This window comes from Camelus ferus, chromosome 3, assembly GCF_009834535.1.
Source record: "Camelus ferus isolate YT-003-E chromosome 3, BCGSAC_Cfer_1.0, whole genome shotgun sequence".
Lineage (NCBI taxonomy): Eukaryota > Metazoa > Chordata > Mammalia > Artiodactyla > Camelidae > Camelus > Camelus ferus.
The window spans coordinates 37,068,444-37,091,197 of NC_045698.1; the positions used below are offsets into that span (position 1 = coordinate 37,068,444).

At 38.7% G+C, this 22,754-nt stretch overlaps 1 protein-coding gene across 4 annotated transcripts in view; it reads right to left on the reverse strand.

Moving 5' to 3' along the window:
- MIER3 (MIER family member 3) overlaps positions 1–19,780 on the reverse strand; it is a 30,641-nt gene extending 10,861 nt beyond the window's left edge. The window contains exons 1-8 of one of the 4 annotated variants that reach the window (XM_032472472.1): positions 19,527–19,780; positions 17,788–17,812; positions 14,574–14,719; positions 6,379–6,513; positions 5,064–5,184; positions 4,024–4,109; positions 3,762–3,834; positions 1,608–1,759 (exon numbers count right to left, since the gene is read on the reverse strand). In XM_032472472.1, the coding sequence (XP_032328363.1) occupies positions 1,608–1,759; positions 3,762–3,834; positions 4,024–4,109; positions 5,064–5,184; positions 6,379–6,513; positions 14,574–14,719; positions 17,788–17,812; positions 19,527–19,586 (798 nt within the window). In that variant the 5' untranslated portion in view covers positions 19,587–19,780. Of the gene's footprint in view, positions 1–1,607; positions 1,760–3,761; positions 3,835–4,023; positions 4,110–5,063; positions 5,185–6,378; positions 6,514–14,573; positions 14,720–17,787; positions 17,813–18,590; positions 19,123–19,175; positions 19,197–19,257; positions 19,386–19,526 lie in introns of those variants that run through there. The other 3 variants (XM_032472479.1, XM_032472483.1, XM_032472490.1) reach the window with 3 other exon arrangements.
- Between the last annotated feature and the right edge of the window lie 2,974 nt (positions 19,781–22,754).

The window sequence follows — 22,754 nt, forward strand, 5'->3', positions numbered from 1 at the left end:
TTTCTTTTCGACAACTGACAAAACTTCTCTGAAGTTCAGTTAATATGACTTCTCTATGTTACTTGAGAATTCAAGTTTCAGTCCACCTATCTCTGGGTATTCATTAGTCAAGATTAGCCAGACTGGTGATACAGAGTGAAAGGTATATGAGAGGGGTAAAATAATGTCAGACAGCAAAACTAGGGCATTAAAAAACCCAAAAAGCAATACTCTCATCCTTATCCCACACACTGTCAGAAGAGTGTTCTGTACCTACAAGTATATAGTACTTAAAAAATGCTCCTAAAGCTAACTTACACAATCTTAATAGACGTTAACTTTAATCACTTCCTGAATAAAGTTCTACAACAATCCAAAAAATAACTTCATCATAAAATCTGAAAGTCCAACCACAGAAATGTTTAAATATACCATGGAATATACAGTCATCAAGAATGAAGTAATATTACCCAATCAAAAAATGGGTAGAAGACCTAAATAGACACTTCCCCAAAGAAGACATACAGATGGCCAACAGGCACATGAAAAGATGCTCAACATTGCTAATTATTAGAGAAATGCAAATCAAAACTACAATGAGATATCACCTCACACCAGTGAGAACAGCCATCATTAAAAAACCTACAAATAATAAATGCTCAAGAGGATGTGGAGAAAAAAGAACCCTTCTACACTGTTGGTGGGAATGTCAATTGGTGCAGCCAACAATGAAGTACAGTATGAAGGTTCCTTAAAAAACTAAAAACAGAGTTACCATATGATCCAACAATCCCACTTCTGGGCATATATCCAGGTAAAATTATAACTCAAAAAGATACATGCACCTCAATGTTCATAGTAGCATTATTCACAATAGCCAAGACATGGAAGCAACCTAAGTGTCTGTCAAAAGATGAATGGATAAAGAAGATGTAGTATGGATATACAATGGAATACTACTCAAGACATAAAAAAGAACGAAATGCTATTTGCGACAACATGGATGGACCTAGAGATCATATTAAGTAAGACAGAAAAAGACAAATATCATATGCTATCACTTGTATGTGGAATCGTTAAAAAAAATGACACAAATGAACTTATTTACAAACCAAAAATAGACTCACAGACATAGAAAACAAACTATGGTTACCAAATGGGAAAGGGGGAGGAAGGGATAAATTAGGAGTTTGGAGTTAACATATACACACTACTATATATAAAATAGATAAACAACAAGAACCTACTGTATAGCACAGAGAACTATATTCAATATCTTGTAATAACCTGTAATGGAAAAGAATATATATATATGTATAATTGAATCACTTTGCTGTACACCTAAAACTAAGACAACAATGTAAATCAACTATATTTCAATTAAAAAAAGAAGTACGACAGAAATCTCAATGACAAAGAAAATAACATTAAGTGATTAAAAGGATATAAAATGGTATCTAAAATAAGATAAATGTATACGTATATACATGGTATACAAATATACCAGTATTTTCCAAGTTTTAAAAATCAGAGATAGACAATTCATATATAAGAAATATTTGAATCAAATAAAAGAAAATAAAGAAGATACTATATTAGTTAGCTACTGATCAGAAATTGATGTATACCTGTTCATTGTCCCTTGTGTGTGTTCCTGCAGAAATCCTATCCATTATTTTTTCACTTCCAGTTCTTAATGAGGTCTCAACAAGGTACTCCTTAACTTTGCTCTCCAAAACCACACCAGGACGCCAAAGTAACTGGTCTTCATTTTCATACACTGATAGAGAAAATCCCATTAACACATTAAAAATAGTGAACACACTCAAAGATGCATACAGACTGCTCTTCCTCTTCCTATACACTGGGACAAGTAATTAACTTCAGGACACCAATAAATTGATTGGCAAGTTGAGTCTTTCACTAGCAAATGTTTAAAAGAATTTTTTTTTAAACTTTATTAAGGGCTAAGTATTCCAGCGACTAGAGCAAGTAGTTTTTTTGGTGGTTGGATTTACTAACAAGTGAGAAGGTTTTCTATGCCTAGTAGTCTAATGTAAAACTGGTAGTGGCCTCTTATACTCTTCTAATGAGGGGTTAAAAGTAACCTGTGTAAATTCTTTAATAACTTCACTGGAATTTTCTCTTAACTCCCTAAATTTCTCTATGAAATGTCTAGAGGTTAAAAATTGAAAACAAATAAAATAAACAAAAATAAATAAAAATCAAACTAACTGCCAGTAATGAAATACCTAAGAAAGATATACTTTTCCTTTACTGATTTCTTCCCCAAAAGGTAAATTTTTATTTAAAAAAGGAAGCAGACTAATCAAAAAAGAAAAAGAATGACAAACAGTAAGAAAAGTAAACTTTCCACTTAAGAGGCTAATACGTTAATAAGCGAAATGTCACTAAAACAAACTGTATATTTTATTAATGCAAATACTGCTGCCATCCTCAAAGCTTCTACCTCACACAATAAACTGTGAAATAAAATCCTATTGCTTCAACTGCAATCCATTCTTCAAGTGTACAGTAACCACTAAATACAGCTAATAAAAGAAGTTTACTGAGAATTAACTATGCAGCAGAGACCGTGGTAAGTGCTTTATAGTCACAACTGTATAAGGCAGGCATTACCATCCCGATGAGCAGGAAAGTTAAAAATAAAGTGTGCCTGTTAAGCAACAAAACTGACTTTTGAGGTAAGTTTCTGGAACCAGTTTCTTTACTCTTCGGTCAAAACTGAAGTAGTTTTGTTTGAGTTTATTCCCTCAAAAGATAAAGTTTACTTTCCCTCCTGAAAGCACAGAACTGAGAGATATTACCTCCATTCTGTTTAGCCTAAGGACCGAGAGCTGCTGAGTATGTACTTGGCTCCAAGGGTGTGTGTGTGGCACGTGGGTGGGAAGGTGGAGAGACGGGGGCATCTGAGGATGATCAGCTCCTATATACTTCCCTGGGACAACTGCCTTCTATCACTTGGAAAGCAGTTTAGGAAATCAGTGTTGCTAGGGGCTGCCAAGGTTACCTAGGTAATCAGTCCTCCCTCCCTTTCAATGGGGGATGAACTGATACAGAGAAAAGGAAGAAAGAAGAATTCAGGAAGAGTTGTGTCACTGTGCTGCTTTCGACCTCATAACTTCAAAGGATGAATCAACTCATTAGAGAAAAGGTCAAATGCCCCTGGCCAAATCTGCTTGGTTCCCAAGTTCAGCAAGGAAGCTGTACCTGGATTTTTACTTCCCATCACCTCACCTCTCCATTTTTTCAGAATCAGCTATAGTTGGAATCTATCAAAAATTTGAGAAAAACTGATTACACTTAAGTGGGGGTGTGTAACAAAAGAAACAGAATCCTTACATTCCACCACCTTCTCTTCCAGGGCTGGGGCAGAAGAATTTCTTCTAACTTTTTTTTTTCCTCAAGAGTTTCTTTCCAAGAGGATCATATCCCTAACATTCTCATTATCTCAGATGATAAGATGCTACCCACTTCTACTGGAGAAGGATATGGGCCAAACAGTTGCACTTGGAAGAGCAGCTCCACTAATTTCACAGTTGCTGAGCATACTGGCTAAGAAGCATTGTATGAGGCAGAAGGTGGTTCCCTGAGTCTCCTGGTTAATTTTAATACATTATTCCTAAGTCAGGCCTAACTGTTCCCTGACTCCAAATCTCCCTTTACACCGACAAGATGAGTATATAATCAGGTATTTAAATAAACATGCTGAGATGTAACTTGGCCTACCAAGTATTATCAAAATCAAAAGTCTTCTTTACCTTTCTCATTACCAGCATACTCTCCGAGATAAGGCGGAATCTCTGCCTGGTACTGTAAACCAATCATTATTTCCTACAGGAAAATTTAGAAGTAAAAACAACTTACTATAAATGCTGAAAACAAAGTTTCAACTCATTAATCAGTTACTACAAGTCAAAAGTTACCTTGCAAAACAAAGTTATTTTAAATTATTTCAGAAATGTTTTTAAAAACGACTTTAATCCAAATGGTCTGCTAAGTTATGATGGTAACTTAACATACCTTCCTCAGATCTTCAGGTGAGTTACCACTGTCTGTTTCAATATCTTCAACCTCTGATTCTTTATCCCCATCACATGTAGTATTTGCTTAAAAGAAGAAAATTAAATTTTAAAAAAAGGTTTTTGTTGCCTATTTTTGCAGTACTTAAAAGAGTGCCTAGTATTTTATTTATGATAATTTATAAAAATTGATTGAATAAATGAGATCAGCACAAATACACTAAAACTCTTGCACTGGTCTCACATTTTGAAACTAGTCAAAACGAGACACTGAAAATACTAAGAAAATGTATAGTATCTTTATAATTATTTGGTATATGGTCAAATAGTTTGGAGAGGCAAGAGGAAAACCACTATGGTCACCTTAAAAAAGAAGGTAAAGCACTGGATTACACTAATCCAGAGTGAGACACACAAAGAGCTACACACTGAGTCCATCAAAATTATCTTTTTGCACACATATGTGTATGTGTCTTAGATCTTGTTAACTGTCCTTCCACCATAAAAATACTTGAGAAATATGCAAGACTTACAAAAATTTATTTTTATATAAATTATTATTTGAGTTCATATAAAAAATTATCTCAATTCAAAAACCTTTCAAATACTACCAATATACATTAAGGGATTACACCAAACACTAAAAGGAAAGGATTAAATAAATCACTAAAAATAAAAAACATTTTTTGAGCAACTCATAGTAGTTTTCAAAACCAGAAAAGTAAGAACTTTTTAACAGAAGTCCAAAAAGTGTCTATAGAATCTCACAGCTGAACTAAGATTGGTTGCCATAGCAAGAGATGAGTCTTAGGAAAGAATAGGCCTGAAAAACTAAGCAAATGTTTTTATTTTTAAACAGTATATTAGTTTACATCTATCCCAATTTAAAAAAAGGTTATAATCTTATTCAGATTATAATAGTATTTTATTTCAGTTAAGTAAAACACTTAGAATATTCTCATATAACTACTGAATGCAATAAAATGTACTCAAGCCAGAATGTCAATGCTACTATTAAACAGTAATGATTGGGTTTCTTACATCGTAAAGGTCTAGGGAAGAAATCGGAAGTTTCATGGGAAGTCACAGATGGTGTCAGATCATCTGCAGAAGACTGAGTTTCCTCATCATCACCTGACAATAGGTCTTTTGCTATTTCCTCCTATAAGAATAGGAATGCAATGCTAGAGTTAGAAATGATTATATTCATCAATTTCAGGAAAAAAGTTGTCATAACATTATTCATAAACATTATGGTATTATGATACAATTAAGAACTAGCTGAAACCTCAGTTTTGGGAAAAGTAAACTTGAAATTCTCCTATAATTTACTTCATGTACATAATTACTTAATAACATTTACTATTTAATTATATACAATATTTAACAACTATACTATTATATACTTATGATATAACAAAAAAAATTGCCAAATTTGTGGGTATGCTGAGCACTTATCTGAAGATGCAGACTGATTTTTAGTGAATTTACAATAATAATCTTACTTCTAAGTGGATAAAAGTTAAACTCATTTTCTGCCAACTAAAATAACTAAAATAAGAAAGTCTCCAAACTCCACTCTTCCAATAATTTTTAAAGCCCAACTAATGAACCACGGACTAGTGATATAATTTTAAAAGAAACAGTTCTGAATTGATTTTTATGTAAATGTACAGTCAACCTTGTGCCTGGCACATAGTAGGAGCTCACTCTTTGCTGAATGACTATGGTCATCAATATCTGTCGTACAGTGGGACCAATGTAACTCACAGGAGGAGGTTCCAAAATGTGGATTCCTCTCCCTGCCTGAGATACGAAAGGCGAGGAAAGCTCCCCAGGGATCCGTCAGCAGAGACCACGACTGTGAACTTTCGTTGGCAGAGACTAGGCCTCCTCTACAACCAGCCTGTGTTAAATACGTATCACTGAGGGCTTGGCTGCTATGGCCGCTGTCATTCCCAGAGCCCAAGAAAATAGAATTTCTCTCCAACCACTCCACACCTAAGCTAGTTTGGTTTGAAAAGTTCTGGGAGATTTATTAATCAATGCATTCAAGTGTCCACAGGATCAAAAGGAGTTAGGATAAAATCTAAGTTTAAATATAGTATATCTATACAAGAAAAATAAAAAGTTATGGAAGAATACTCAAATATGCAAAGTATTATTAAGCTATTACTACTTTAAAAATAGTGTGATCAAGGCTAAACAATATTCAAGCCAGTCACCAAAATGATAAGAGCAGTGGGTCCGTAAGAAGTTTACAATTCAGAATTATGAAATGCGTAAGTAAAAGAAACTCATAAAAAACAGTTAATGTAACAGAGCTGGGTTTTTTCTTCTAAATGCTTGTACTTACTTTGTCTAGTGTCATATCTGGTAGTTCATCTGCAAGTTCACTTGGGGAGCTATTTGCACTGGAATTTGCAACTGCTGAAATTGTAGGTTCATAGCCATAGAATGCCAATAAATCTTCTAAAGGCATGTTTCCTTCCTATTCAAGCCAGAGCACAAACATGAACTCAGAAGATGCCACAATTGTGAACCACAGATAAACTGTGACACCATTAATGTTCATAAAGCACATTACCAGAACAGCACTACCAAATCAAAACCAAATTTTAGTTCTGCTTTTTGTACTATGGCCAGAAAACAGGATCAAACACCTAGAGCTATAATTAATATATGAACAAAAGCCTAACAATTAACATCTTAAAGTTTTTATTTGCTAGCATCATTTCACCTTTTAAAAACTTCTCAAATACCTGCTTTAGTGCAGTTTTTTTTAGCTTTTACATTACTATAAAGATTTGCCTTGAAAACATTTCCAATTAATCAGTCAATAACGTCATGTAATTTTTAGCTTGTTTCTTTGCAATTAACAGTTGGCCACTTGGTTTATTCTTCATGTTAATTAGAAGATACCTAATGGGAAACATCTGCTAAACATTTACTAACACTAGTAATGTTTATATATTAATGTTCAAAACACTTATCCTTTGATATTCCTACTACTGTATCTATTTTTTTTTTCCCACAGCTGTTTTTTTTTTCCCACAACTGTATGATGAAGTTTGCATTACCACCATCTTACAGATGAGGAAACTGAGTTCTGAGTTTGAATCCCAGGTCACCCAGTTCACTTACCGGCTGTGCTGCTTTCATAAAATTACATACTCTGGCTGGAGTGCTGTCTGTGTTATCAACACTTAAGCCATGCCATATAGTGGCACCCATTGTTTCTTCCCTCCATTAATCTGAAAATAAGTGCTATATTTCCTTTTTTTAAATATTTTAATTCAACCACTAAAATACATAGAAATATTTATAACTATCATTTAAAATAACTTCAAGACCAGATAACCACAAACTAGTTAATTTCTTAACTATTTTAAAGATGTTTATGTCCACCTACTATTAAGAGATTCACTTTTAAAGCTTGCTTATGGCTTAGTTTTCCCTCTAAGAATCTAAGTCATGAAGCAAACAGCATGAAAACGTGAAGACAGTGTGTGCAAAGCATGCCCACAACAGATCACAAAGTGAGCTGAGGATAGCCAGTGATGATTCCCAGACAGCCAACTGGCTATCCACCAGGGCCCACAAGGGACACAAGTTCTGGGGGTCCCAAGAATTGGCCTTTGCCTTTGCAGTACAGAATTTACATTTTTCACTATACCTGAATGAAATAGTTCATGTTATGAGCTTAGGTATATGACAAAAATCCTCATTTGTAAATTTGCAGTAGGAGACAAGCACCTTTCCAATGACGGTACCAGTCATGCTATGAAATCTTTTCAACTTGGGACTGAAATCAGTAAAAAGCTGCTTTGGGAGAACAATAAATTTAGCACAAATTTAGTTGGATAGTCAGGATGAACAGAAGCTCACCCATGTCATGGGAAAACCTCAGGAGTTAGTCTTCTCCCAAATCAAAGATCCCTTCAAAGGTGCTAGAACCACACTGAGAGTTTCTGCAGTCCTGCTCCTTGCAGAGTCCATGCAGTCCATCCCCTCCGGCTCACACTAGGTCTAAGAGGAAACAGGGTTGCAGCCTTTGCTAACCAAAATCTTAGAGTTCAGATTCCCTCCATGAACTGGGGGAGACAGGAATTTTCACTCATCGTGCACTGATAGTCCACTCTCCCATCAACACAGCATTTACTGGGCTCTAGGAACTATATGGAGGACAACCGGCTATGGATATAGAAATAAAATTAACGAAAAAAAGAAATCCTTGCTCTCAAAGAATTCAATCTTGATGGAAAGAAGTGGTAAGTCAAAAATTATAATACACTGTGATAGCTGCAATAATCAATTCTGGAATTGGTGCTATGAATAGGTGGGTAGAAAAGGGAAGACCTACACCCCAGGAATAACAGTAGGTGGAGGGAAGTATCACAAAGAGGGCAAAGATTGAGCTAAGTCCTGAAAGATGAAGAGGCTTCTAACAGATGAGGGTTGTAGACTAGGGACATGTGGTTCGTCATCAGAAACACTGAGCAGTGACTGTGCCAAGAGGCCACTGTGCCTGGTGCTGGTACGAAACACAGGTCTTGCCTTTCTACAACTTACAGACGAGGGGAGAAAACGGACAATTCACGAACACATAACTGCCAATTATGAAGAGTGCAAAAGAAATAAAGAGAGTCCTGAGACACAACAATATGGAGGGCCTACTTTCATAGTGTCAGAGGGGAAGACAATGAGTGACTCTCAGCTGAGGCCGGAAGTCTGCGAAGTGACGAATCAATCCTGTGAAGAGCATTCCAGGTAAAGGAAGCAACTCACTTGAGGCCCGAGGGTGGTTTTCCACTAAGCCAATGGCCAGAGCACAGAGAGCAGAATTAAAAAAACAAACAAACAAGCAAACAAACAAACAAAAAAAGAGGAGAAGAGAAAGACAAGCAGAGGAAGATCACAAAAGGCCTCATGGGAAACAAACTTGGGCTTTATTCCCAGGGCAACGGGAAGCCACTGGAGAACTACAAAGATGGAGTGACAGGACTCTTTCTTCTTAAATGCTGGGCAACTGCATGAAGAAAAGTCTGAGAAGGTGGAGAGATAAGAGAAAAGCAGGGAGACCACTTAGGAGCCTCATGCTGGTTTAGAGTAGCAATACAGACATGAAGAGACGTGAATAAATTAGACATATTCTGAGATGGAATCAAATGGGCTATTGGATGTGTACGTAAAAGAGAGAGAGGAGGACAACTCCCCAGATTTCTATTTGATCAACTGCCTAGGTGGTGGTAACTTTCACTGAGATAGAAAAAAACTAAAGGAAGGAAAGGTTCATGAAGGGAAAAATTAAAGAGTTCTGCAGAGGACACAAGTTAAGTTTGAGAGGACTATGAAACATCCAAGTGGGAAAGTCATGTTGGCCAAGAGCCTGGAGCTCAGAGGATCAGGCTGGGCTGAAGATACAAATCTGGCATTCATTAGCATCTAGATGGTATTCAAAGCCACAGGAGTCGATGAGCTCACTAAGGGTGAGAGTAAAGAGAAGGGGATCCATGCTTTATTAGAAGAACTTACAGATATCTGTAAGTTATCTGACAGAGGGATTACCCTATAGGCAACAGGATATGTCTGTAAGCTTTGAGGCATGATTTTGGAAGTAACGTTCTAGGGGTAGTAGAAGAATGAGAGCCTGAACTAAAGAAGGGATTTATCCAAGGGAAGTTAAGAAAAAATAGTATGTTTCTTGACTCACTTGATAGAGGGAATGCAAGTGACACAGGAATCTAAGTAAATTGCCTATTTCTGGCCTGAGAAGGTTAAATAGCTATAACATCATTATGAGACCGAAACATAAGATAAGCTTAAGGGTGGGGGGTGGGATGGTAGATGATGATTTAAGGTAAAGTTGAAGTAATGGGCTTCAATGAGTCATCCAGAAAAGGCATATAGAGTGAGAAGACAAAAACTAGAACCCTGGGGAATTACCATCAATTAAAATGGGGGTAAATAAAGAAAAGGCCATAAATCTGACAGAGGGATATACCAGAGAGTAGAAGTAGAATTAGGAGAAAACACCGGATTACACAAATTAAGGAAGAAGCAAGGGTGGAGAAACTACAATGATCACTGGTCAGATATCAAAGAGAGATCAAGCAAGATAAAGACAAGACATGAAGTCTTTGTATCTGTCAATCAGGAATTATTGGTGACCTTACAACCTGTTGGGAGAAAAGCTAAGGACTCAACAAAAGAGCAGAAAGTACAAACATTATAAAAGGAGAATGACTAAGGGCAAAACAGGGTCAAAGAGAATTTCCAAATGTGGGAAATGTATGAGTAAGATTCTATACTGAAATAAAAAGATACATGGAAGACTAAGCTGAGGGCTGAAGGAATGGAATCTAGAGATTAGCCTGGGACGTGGCAGATACTTTTGGGATGGGAGAAAAGGAAGAAAGAATGAGTATAAAAGTTATGTTTACATGTGTGGTGCAAACAGGAGGTTCTGGGTAGTCATTCATGAAAATCCTATTTTTTCTATAAAGATACAAGTATGATCATCTGTTGAGGGAAAAGGTGACCATCTTAGTGGAAATCTCATTAACATATTCAAGGCATGACACTGTAGGGTCCACTAGAAGAGGCTGGTGCTAAACACAGAAATTATCTGTACTAAAACTTTAAAGCAAAACTGGAAAAGGTTAATCTAGTCTTTGAAGCACTTTACAGTAAGCTTTCTATTGGAGCCTATTAATAAAGCACTTAGCTCTGTGAAGCACAGAAGAAATATTTTCAAAACTGAACCAGCAGATCTCAAAGCCTCTGAGATCTGTGGTGCCTAGATCAGCTTAGAAGTTTACTCTAGCTCCTTGTCCCAGGGATGAGGATTTTTCTCTTCTGTCTGTTCCTCGGGTATTTTGTTGAACCTATCTAAATTTCAAGGAACACACTCAAGTCTAGTCACACTTATGAATGAACTATTTTATAAGTCAAAGGATTTATAACAAGAAGAGTACAAGATTTAGAGGCAGAGGACTCACTAACTGCTAACGTGGGCAAATCATCTAACCCTTCTCACCTCTATTTCCTCATCTGTAAATAGAAAAATATATTTCCTTAACCCTATGATGCATAGCCTCACATATCATAAATTAGGATGCATCCCATTACCAATGTACAGATTTCTTACAGCAGTGTTCCTCTCTGTTCCCATTTATGCTAATTCTAAATCTATGGTAAATCTTACAACCAACAGGGCCTCTGAGCCAAGGAAATAATGCTAATACTTTTCTGACACACCTGGTGGTGTTGCTGGATGGGTCAAATGACACTGTCTAAGTGAGGTACAGATCAATTTTAATATAACACCAGTGTGATATCTTAAAATACAGGCTGCAAAACAATCTGCACGTAACTTTTAATGCTTTAAAAAAAAAAAAGACCTATACCAAAGCCTAAGTGCTAGAAAAGGTGATTTCTACTTTTCTCATTTCACAATGAATGTAAGAGGAGAAACTTATTTATTAATAAAGGCAAAGATGTAAATTATTTTTTTAAAACCTATAGGTTTAACTCTAGGACTATTAAATAAAACCCCTCAGGAAACAATAACATGAATAAATTAAATTACAGAATGATGTAACATAAACCTTATTTTAGTATGTTTAATAACTAAAATCTTGCCACAGTCTGTTGTCTGTATTTACCAAAGGGCTACTGTAAGAAAACTGATTTTGTACCTCTCTTATTTTCCATAATATATAGTGTACTAAAAATGTGTAAGCACCAAAATAAAGGCCAATATGTATAGACTACAAACTATCATGTTTATTTACTATGAGTATAAAAACTAAAAAATTTTAAAAACAAACATTAACATCAACCTCCTAAGACTATTACCATGTAACAACTAAATCACTGTTCCAATAATACAAGATTAACAGAATACATTATTTTAAATTGTATAGAAACAATTTTAAATTTCTTTAAAAATTAAATGATCCTTACTTTTTATTTGTGTCTCTATCTACTGTTTCTTTTATTCATTTTTATGTTTCATTAAACATCAATAAAGAACAGAGACCAAATCTACACAGTTATGCTTTACTACGGACAAGAATCACGGTTCAGAGGAAGTAAGCAGTCATTCACTCTTAGAAACAGCTCCTCTTACCCTCTGCTCAGTGAGAAAATGACTAGCCTTCCAAGCGGGCACACAGCTCTTAGGTCATTAGAATTTGTGTAAAAAAATTTTATTTTTCTGTCTCAATTTCCAAGAATGTGACAAAATGCCAAGAAGCAAAACTGCCCAAGTACAAAGAAGATGAAATATTTAAAGGGCTATAATTTTTCTGAGTCTACAAATTCAGTAATCAGTATCATTACAAAGCAAAGACTTACTAAACAAAATGAAAATCACAGGAATAGAAATTAGGTATTTCTGTGAAAAGCTAAGTGAGTAACTCTTTGCTGTTGTATATTTCTCTTTATCTTTCCTAATTTTCTTCAAAAATTCACTAACCACAGATCAAAGCAGCTATTACTATAATCTCTGCAAGAATAAAACCCACAAATCTGAAAAATAAAATTTTACCAGGCCATAACAATCCCTACCAGATTACCCAAGTAGTAACAAAATGTGTTAACACATTAAATGAAATTTTTAATTCTTACTAGTTTACTGACAGCACATCTATTTGCATAGCTAAAGTGCAGTGTAGCCCATTTATATTATTTTCTTATGGCATGCTATAACTAGACTGCTGTTTCCCTATCTTTAACAGGAAACACATAATCAAGGAAGGTGCATTATGAGACCAACTGGGACTTCTGCCCATGCCCACAGCCGTGTCTTGACTGAAACAATTACAGGAGAGAAGTATCTAAGACGCCTTCCATGAACTTCCACGTGAGGCTAAACATCTTCTACTATACATAAACCCTTTTTCTCCCATAGCTCTCACTGCTTATAGCTTTCATAGCTCTTAGCAGAGCACATCAAAAAATCACTGTTCCCATTTGTCACCCTACCCCACACTAGACTGTAAGCTCGTAGAGTCCAGGGACATTGTCAAATTGTTCATTTCTGCAATCCCAGGACCTACCACAGTCTTTGGTTTAGTGATAATGTGAGCTGGATTCTAATTCTTAGTTATTCTAGGCTACTCACTCATAGGAGGTAGAAAAGAACAGCCTGAATAAAGTTAAGGCAGAGCTTGAGACTCTTGAGCATCTTTTGTCAACAACAGGCAACATCTTATCATCACCCCTGAAAGAAGTGATAGGCAAGGCTTTTCTTCTTGAGAATTTCCTAATCATTTTATCTCTATATTCCCAAATCTGTTAGGCTTTTATAGGAGATAAGTGTATTTTTTTAATGATTGAATATAACTGCAACTGTGTTGGATTAATTTGCCAAAGGAATGAATGTCTTTAGAAAATTTCAGGTCTACAAAGCCTGGGGTCTAGGCCCTGAAGACTCTCCTTCTGTTTCCCTGTGTATTAATATGAATAAAGAAATGCAATAATAACCCAGTCCTGCCTCACAAAGATAGCAGAAGAGATTACAAAAGAATATGCTTTGTCTTCTTCAAGGAAAAGAGGTATGAAACTTCAGTGTTATTCCTGAAAACTTTTATTACTCTGAGCTGATTAGAAATCTGCAAATAAGCTTAATTTAGAGATAAGTATAATCTTTTCAAGGGACCCCTATGGAGCTCTCTCTCTGTAGTCCAGGTATAAACATGTGTTTAAAATCCAGTTCATTTGAATTTATACTGATTTGGGGTTTAGAAAGCTATAAACTACATTTACTCTGCCAACTTTTTAAAAGATGGCTGGTGGGTAGGAAATAGGTTATTACTAATTCACGTTTAAAAACAGAGTAAAACTTTTTCAATTTTCTTACAGTAGCCTACCAGATTACAAGTCTCTCGAAGGAGAAGATTTCTCATTATATCTACTCAGTGCTTAGTTAAACTCAAGTTTGCCCTTCAGTAGAACAGTGTGGTATAATACAAAGAAGCAGGGCTAGGATTCTGAATTAAGTTTAGGGCTAGGATTCTAGAACTAAGTTCTCTATATCTCAGTATTCCCATCTGTAAATGCACCTATTTCAAAGTGCTGGTATAAACTTAAAAATTAGGTTAACAGATGTAAGTTAATTTCTTAAAAGTAAATGAAAATGTACTCATTAGGCTATCCTTCAAAATAATGAAAAAATCAGCAACATTCTGTATAAGTTAGGTCAAAAACAAATATACTGATACTATTCTTTTTTAATTGAAGTACAGTTGATTTACAATATTGGTTAGTTTCAAGTGTACACAAAGTGATTCAGTTTTTATGTGTATGTGTGTGTGTGTGTGTGTGTGTGTGTGTGTGTATATTCTTTTTCAGATTCTTTTCCATTATAGGTTATTACAAGATATTTAATATAGTTCCCTGTACTATACAGTAGGTTCCTCTGATACTATTTTCATTTCAGGTAGGTTGTAAAATAATTTACAAAAGAATTTTAAAATTTTATATACTGTAAGTTTGTATTCAATCTTTAAGTTTGTATTAAAATACTAAAGTAAAATTCTTTACCTTTTCTAAGTCTTCAATTTCAGAACTGAAGTTTTTACCCTCATCCATCATTTCTTCTTCTTCAAGAGTTCGTTCATCATCATAATCATGGACCAACATCTCAGCAGTGGGGTCAAAATCATGATCCTCAGATGACAAAGACCCAACTGGAAGGAAACAATCAATCACTTAATAGGTTCATAAGGCTATTTACAAAAGAAAATAATTTGTGTTCTACTGCCATTTCCTTTTAATATTTATATCTAAGCTTTATTAAATGTATAACCTGTAAGGTATACTTTCTACGTAGTTTATAAAGTTAAGACCACAGATTCCTGAAAAGATATCTAAATCAGCAAAAGAACAAGGCTGCTTTATAACCACTTTTATAAGGTGTCCAGTCCATGAGAACATGACTTATAATAGCAGCAAAGTGGAGTGGTCCCTAAAAAAATGTTCTCCTAGAAAAGTCAAAAGTCGAATCAGTTAGTTTAATACATTTGTCTAAAAGCAGTAGAAAAATGTCAGAAGGATTATGAATAGAATATTTCACAAGAATCTGTTATACATTAAGGCAAAACACTTCCGGAAAAGGGAATATAAATTTTACTCAAATCTAACCCTCAAATAAAGGTTCGAAACAAAACAGAGATCTGGTTTCTAGAACAAATGCAAGTTTTGTGAAGCAGCTACACAGCCATTAGTCTTCAAAAGCACTACCTCACTTACCATTTCTGTAACAGTATTTCAAGCATCTCAGCCTTAAACCATAAGAGCATGTTTTCTTTGGACTACTAATAAAATTCTTAAAATTACATGAAGGGAATACAGAAACTCATATCTGAAATTTTGGGAGATATATCCCACTGCAAGTTGTTCTGGTCAATTCAAACTTGTTTATAAAGTGGTAATGCTTTTTAATGGCAAATCTGAAGTCAACAGGATACCCTGAAATCCAAATGGAAAGATGAATGCTATCCATAATCCCAAGAGAATGAAATTAAATTTATGAAAAACAGTATTTTCTCCATTTGTTTTACTCTAGTATGTAATTCAATTAGACCAGTGACTCTCAGAGCAGGGAAGGAAAGAAGTATCAGAATTGTGGAGTGGAGGAAGGGAGAAGTGGAAGCAAGCATACTGGACACAAAAAGTTTGATCTGTTTTTAGTCAAGCAATTTATTATTTTAAAATTTCAAACATTTAAGGACAGTGTGAGATCATTACCAAAACACTGAACTAGACCAAAGATTTTTCACTATGGAAAAAACCAGACACAATTCAGTGTTTTTGATTCTGAGTCTGGAGAACTCTAATCATTAGTCCTAAAGTTAATAAAATTCCTATGAGACTTTATTCTTTAGAAGGTTTACATTATGCTATTTTTTTAAATGTTCGAATATTAACCTGCTCATTTTAAAATCTGTTGTGGTATAGGTGGTTTAAGTTAATTTCAGAGAAAGATGAATATTTTTTAAATAGCTCAAAAGCAGAGCATCCACCAGTGCAAATTTTCATTTTCTGAGAAATTCCTGGAAACCCTTGAGGTATGCCAAAGCATAAGGTATGAAATACACAGTAACTCTTCCACTTTTTTGAGGACAGAGCTCTAGCCTTTTTGTAAGAACATATCACTTGGTACACTTTAAGGCTTCCCTTAAAGTGGAAGGTATTCATTCAGTAAGGGCCAGAAATGGAAGGGCCTGAGGGTCTACTCTTGGCTTTGTCCCTGGCTTTCTGGGACCTGAGACAACTCATTCAAACTTTGTGGGCCTGGGTCCAGTTTTGGATTTGTACATACAGTGCTGGCTTGGATGACCTCTAGTCTCTTCCAGCTCTAAAATCCTCTTTAAAAATGGCTAATTGATTAAAAACAAGTTACAAGTTTGTTTAAATGCCAAAACTACACTGTCTTTTTGCTTTTTATTCAGATTGCAACTTCTGAAAAGCAGACAGTGATGCAAAATGGAAAAATTCCACTATCATCCAGATGTCTGGCATCATGTACATAAATTTTCTTTCCCTAAATTCAGTTATAACAAAGAAATGTTTGTCTCAAAGTTAGAGAAACTTTTAAAAATAATTTTTAAATGTAAAGACATAGCTATTTTTAAAATAACCACAAATTTCTTCTACTTGGTATTATTTTATAATATCTTAAATGATAATCAAGAGAGACCTTAAAGGTTGACTAATACATAAAGTAATATGCAAGGAAATGGACTGTTCACTCTAAGGCAACATGTGGTAGCAGACTTGGGAGCCCATCCAGGCTCTGCTATTAACTAGGTGACTCTCAGTAGAGTTATTTAAATGTCTCCTCAAGTGTAAAAAATAAAGGAGTTGAACTAGTTCAGAGACACTTTTCCTGAAGACTATGAGAGGGAAAAGGGGCAGCCAAGAGGGGGCTGGAAAGGGGATGATAAAGTGAAACAAAGCTGTCCTTCCATTTTAGCACACGAGGAAAGGTCTTTGCCATAGACAGGTTTCAGAGGCTCCAAAAACCCCAAATTATATGAATTATGCATTATATGCAGAGTTCTGGAGACAGAGTCCTTTGCTTTCATCAGATCCTGATAGTTGGTTCTGACACCAAAACAGTTAAGAAACACACTCCTAGATGATCTAGTGTTGTCTCACCTCAAAAATTCTATATTACCACTTTTCTGTGCCAAACTCAGAAAATCTGTGCTTCTTTTGATTAGGGCAGCTTTACCTAACTCTCAATTTTGAAGTTAACACAATCTACAGACATTTCTCATATATGAAGAAAAAACAAAGAGAGACAACATAAGTGGAAATGAGGAATCATGATTAATAATCAACATAAGCAACCCCAAAATTCTGACAAATCAAAGAGTCAATTTCTCAAAGAAATTAAAATCTAAACTAAATTGCTAAAGTTAGTGGAAAGTTTGGGAAAGATCTGGGATTAACTGTTTCAGGCTTAGAGAAAAAAATGAGATATGGGAGAATTAAAGATATACTACTTAAAAAGAACATTTGTCAGCAGCTTTGTAACAAAGTATTTTTTTCAACATGCAAGAAAAAAGAGAGAACAGTATAACCCGTTCCTTCCTCAAACAACTTAATTACCAAAATGTACACTGAAACTCTTAAAAACAAATGATGAAAAACTCCCAAGACAAATTTTTGTGGGAAAAATTTATCAACAGGTCTTTTAGCCCCCATTACCCTCTGGGACCCACTGAAGAGGTAAGAAAATAGTACAAACCTGGGCTCGAACTTCCAAAAGAAGCCTAGGAGAGAGAAGAAAACGTGCGGTTAGATCGCGCAGCTAGGGGAAGAGGCAGCACCGGCAACAGGGCGCAGAGGAGGCGGAGCCCAGCGCTCCTCCGCAGCTGCCAAAAGTACAAGACGTAGCTTCGCTCCAATCGCTCCCGGCCCCTTTCGGGCCCCTCTTGGCTGCCTCGCCTTCCTCTTCGAGTCCCTAGTGTACAAACTCGCAGACCCGGGACGGAGCCCGGAGTCTAACAGGCAACTCTAAGCTGCCCCTTGGAGCTCAGCAAGTTACAAAGCCGAGAAGCGGAACCCAGAGTAGTCGGCTCGCAGCATCGGTCCCCAATACCCCGGCATCTCAGGAATCCCCCAAATCCCACCTGGCTCTCCACGGCCCCGAACAACACCTCGCAATGCAACACCCTTTCCTGAAAAGGACTCGCCCTCTGGGCACCTAGTCCACCCACCTGGGGCAGGGAGCCCCAACTCCAGGGCTGTCCTCTGCCCCCGAGCATAGGCCAGCTCGCAACCGGACACTCGCCCCCAAACCAAAGCGCAATCCCCCCGTGCTCTTCCCCGCGTCCGGAGACGCGGACCCGCATTCCTGTAGATGCTAGTTCCTTCCAGGATGTTTAGTCCTCGGGCCCGCCAGCGAGCCCCCCTCTCCCCAGCAGACTCCTGCCCAGGGGCTTCTGCTGCGCCACCCCCTCCCCCCAGCTCACTAGTCCCCGGGGACACGGCCAGGGCAGCTTCGCTCGCCATGCCTCCCTCATTCAGCCCAGAGAAAAGTGGGGCTACCCAGAGCCTCTGGAGAAAGCGTCTAGAGTCTTGGTCCTATCTCTTTACTCCGAAAGGACTCCGGCACCTCCCGGGCTGCGGGGCGGGGAGTCCCGCTCGCCTCTCCCGAAGCCCAGCGGCCGCGCATCCCGCTCGCCTCGGCGCCTGGAGCAAAGTGGAGCTTGTGGCGCCTTCGCGCCGCAGTCCAGACACGGTGGGCCGGGGGCACACAACACTCCTGCAGGGCAGTGGCGCAGCCCGCTCCCCGCTCTGCAATCCGGGCGCGGAGTAGGGGGGAGGCTCGGCCGGTTTCCACCCACCCTGGCCCCGGGAGGCGGCGCAGAGGCTCCGGCGGCCCGCGTCAGCTGCCGGGGGGCAAGCCACGGCGCCGTCCCCGGGTCGGGACTCGCTGCCGCCGGCCGCCGCCTCCCGTCCGGCCCCGTCGTCCGGCCAGCTCGGGGCCGGAGCCGCCGCGGCCTAGTCCCGGAGGGAGACCGCTCCCGCGCCCGCTCCCGCCCCCCGACCAGCCCCCCTGCCGCCCGTCGCCGCCCCGCGGCCCCGAGCCGCCGCGCCGCCCCCCGTGAGACCGCGGAAAGGGCCCCGGACCCCACAGGCCGGCTTGGGGAGCGCGGGAGGCCGCCAGCCGCTCGCTCCAGCCCGGCCGCTCCTGCCCGGTTTCCCTGCTCACCTCCGCCATATTGGTACCTTTAGGGCGAACGAGCAGCGCCGAGCCCAGTCCCCGGATGGGGCGCCTGAGCCAATCGCAGCCGCCGCCGCCGCCGCCGCCGCGGTCCGCCCGGCACCCGCCCGGCGGCGGAGGCGGCTCGGCCCCTTATAGGGCAGGGCGGCCCGCGACACCCCCGGGCTGCTCGCAAGCCCACCCCGCCCGGCGCCCCTCGCCGCGCCCCGCGCCCGCTGCGGGTGGCTCGACCAGCACTCGCACTCACTCGCCCTTACCCTCTCGGCTGGAGTAAAGTTCCTGCCGAATTGGAAGCAAACGGGGACGGATGGAAACATCGGCTCGGGACAGACACACGTCCAGCCAGTCGAGGCCCAAGAGCTGGCCGGGGCGGCTCGGACCGACAGACACTCCGGTCCGGGAGGGCGTGGGGGAGATGGGCAAGAGACTTGGAGGGACAATTCGACAGACTTCCCTAAGTAAGAAGAGAGGAGGTGGTCGATGGAGTAGACTGACGGACCAGAGGAAGCTCGGAGAAAAGAGAAGTGGCTGATCGATGGCAGAGTCAGTCCAGAATGAGAGGACAGCGACCAGGCATTTTGAGGTACCCGCTAAGAGACCTGCAGGAATGAGGGATGCTCATCAGCTTACACTGGCTTATGGAGTGAACAATGGAAGTGGTCATTTGCCAAACAGGCTCTTGAAGATACAGTGCAGAAGAACAGGCAAAAGATCAACAGGGCAAAATGATGGTGAATAGACTTGCACAATTCAAAGATGATGCTTATAAAATATAAACTGTGCACGTGCGAAAAAAAATTAGAACGGTTAATCAGCAAATAGTCCAAGGGATGACCCAGAGGTACATACTTGATAGCCTGTGGAAAGACAGGAGCAGTATTATCAGAGGCCCTGAACTGAATCTCAAAAACTCGACCACCCACCTCTGTCCCAAAAGGTCAAACTTCTGCTTAGGGTCAAATGGAAACTAGACCTGTGGCAAGTGGATGCGTTGAAGAGGGAGGACAAGGCTTAAAAGGTGTACCTGTTCCTAGGAATGCCTTGCAGTCATTTGGTCTTCATTGGCAGATGTAAGTCTAACTCCTGGTAGGTCCATTTTCACACTAAATAACTTTTGAGCAAAGTACACAAAAATATTCACCAACAACTCGTTGGTAGCCCACAGAGGTAAATCCTGCAAGAAGTTCAAGTCTGCAGGCCGAGTTGCTTTGGCACAAGGTTGTCTTAGGCAAGAGGCCAGGAATAATAATATGAATGGAAAAGAAAATTTTATAGATACGGAAAAGAGAAGTCTGCTGTAAGGTCTTGGATAAGTGAGATGCAAACACAATCAGAAAAGTATAGCAGGGCTCTATAGAGACTTGGAGAAGAGAGTGATTTCGGGCACCAGAGGTCTTCTCCCAACTATTGCTGAAACAAGTAATATTAAATAATAGAGTTGAGACTTTTTTCTGTAATCTCACAAACTGAGAGACTTTTGAGAAGCTAAAAGTTTCCATACTTTTGGTCCAAACATGAAAGGTTTGAATTTTAATCTGAGGTTGCCTTCAATTCTCCCCTCCAAGGGCACATACAGAGGATGAGGCTGGAGATTGGATAATGGACAGGAGGGGAGAGGGTTACTTTCAACTTTTTTTAAGTAAAGCATCTCAAAATTAAAGCTGCTCCACTGGTAAAAGTTATTTATTGGTGGAAATTTTAGGGGAAAAAGTCACTTCAACCACTTCAAAACATCATAAAGACATGGAAAATTACACTTTCCCTGCTGTGAAAGATATCTTTCGACCTTTTGTCCAGTCAAATAACTCAAAAACAGCTGAACTTTGAAACCAGAGGCTTGGCACACACTGTATGTACTGTCCTCAATGAGGCGTTTAGAGTTTTCAAAGTAAAAAATGGCTTGAAATTAAATGCAAGTGATTAACTTTAGAAATGTGGCAGTGAGCACGCCCGGTGGACAGAACCATTACACAATGCCCTGAGCTTGACCACAGGCTGAGCCACCACAGACCAGGGCTGAGTCCGAGTCATGAAAAAAGTTTCTCTAGCAGCCTACCTTGTCATACTTAACACTAAGGAGAAATGTTTTCTTCATAGCAAAATGTGGCTAATCCAAACTATAAATTGTGGCCTTAGGTTCCACTTTGCCATGTCTGAGAAATATGCACACCCATGCACTTGCATAAACCTTGCTTTTTATTAAACTGTAAAGATTTTGTATAGGCACTTGTAATTTTGACTGCTTTTATTCTCTCCGTCCTACTACGTAGTTTATGTAGTCTGTATCCACGGTATTAAATAAGGATTCATAGAAAGAGAAGGGAAGCTAAACTAATTAGCAGTTTAAGGAAACAGAGCTACTTTCCCACTCCTAATCCCTAGAGAAAAAGTTTACCACCCAGTCTACCATAACACACTCCTTTATGATCAAGTGTATAAAGTCTACCATCTGTATATGGATCTTTCATTATTTTTGATGGCAAGACTTCCAGAAGTTCATACAAATAAAAAAAAAACCCTTGTTCTAGGGAGTTTATATAAAAAATTACTTTTTACTGTTGTTATTATTCTACTGTCACTACACAACAGGTGGCATTATGTAGAAAATAAGTCCTGCGCTGGACGCTGGGCACTATGGGATCACCATAAAAGTCCTTGTCCAAAGCTTACAATGTAACTGAGTAATTTTTATATGTGGTGGATGGGAACCAGAGCAAGGAAAACCCAAAACTGAAACCATGGTAACCCTTAAGTAGAACCAAAATGTTGTAGATCCTCTAGCCATCTTCAGAAATGAAATAAATCAAGAAAATGTTATAAATCTCTGGTATGAGATGTCTGACAATAAATATATACAAGAAAATATGAATATGAAAAATAAGGACCAGTGAAGCTAATTAGCCTAGGAGATTAACACCAGAAAGTTAGAACAAAAATATGCAGGTAATGAGGTGTAACACACAAGAGTTAAACCATAAATTTGGCCTAGAGCTTTCTGGTGCCAAAGCAAAAAATAAAAAATAAACACAATTAGTTACTTGATTCTCTTTGTCCTTGAAGAGAAATGTATGAACTCTTCCATGAAAACAAAGCTTTTCAGGACTCTTTAAAGAAATGTCTTGCCTGAGCTACGTAGTAACGTAGTAATGTAGAGGGAAATAGTCTCTAATAGATCCTCAGAGGGCACTAGCAGGGTTTACAACACTGTTTCTTTTAGAGACCATCCACGAAAGTTGAGAGGACCCTACAAACGTATGACCCACTGAAAGCAGTTTTAATAGGGCCACGGTAATGCAATGCATATATTTAGCTTTCTACAGATTCCATCTAAACCAAGAGAAAATAATAGACTATCCAAAGTTATGTCTCCAAGTTAAATGCTCGTGGTGGTCAGGCAGGTGCAATGAACGAATGAAACAGACCAGTGTGAAGGCTAAAGTGGGAGGAAAAGCAAATCAGTAGACAGTAACCCTGCCTGAATGGAG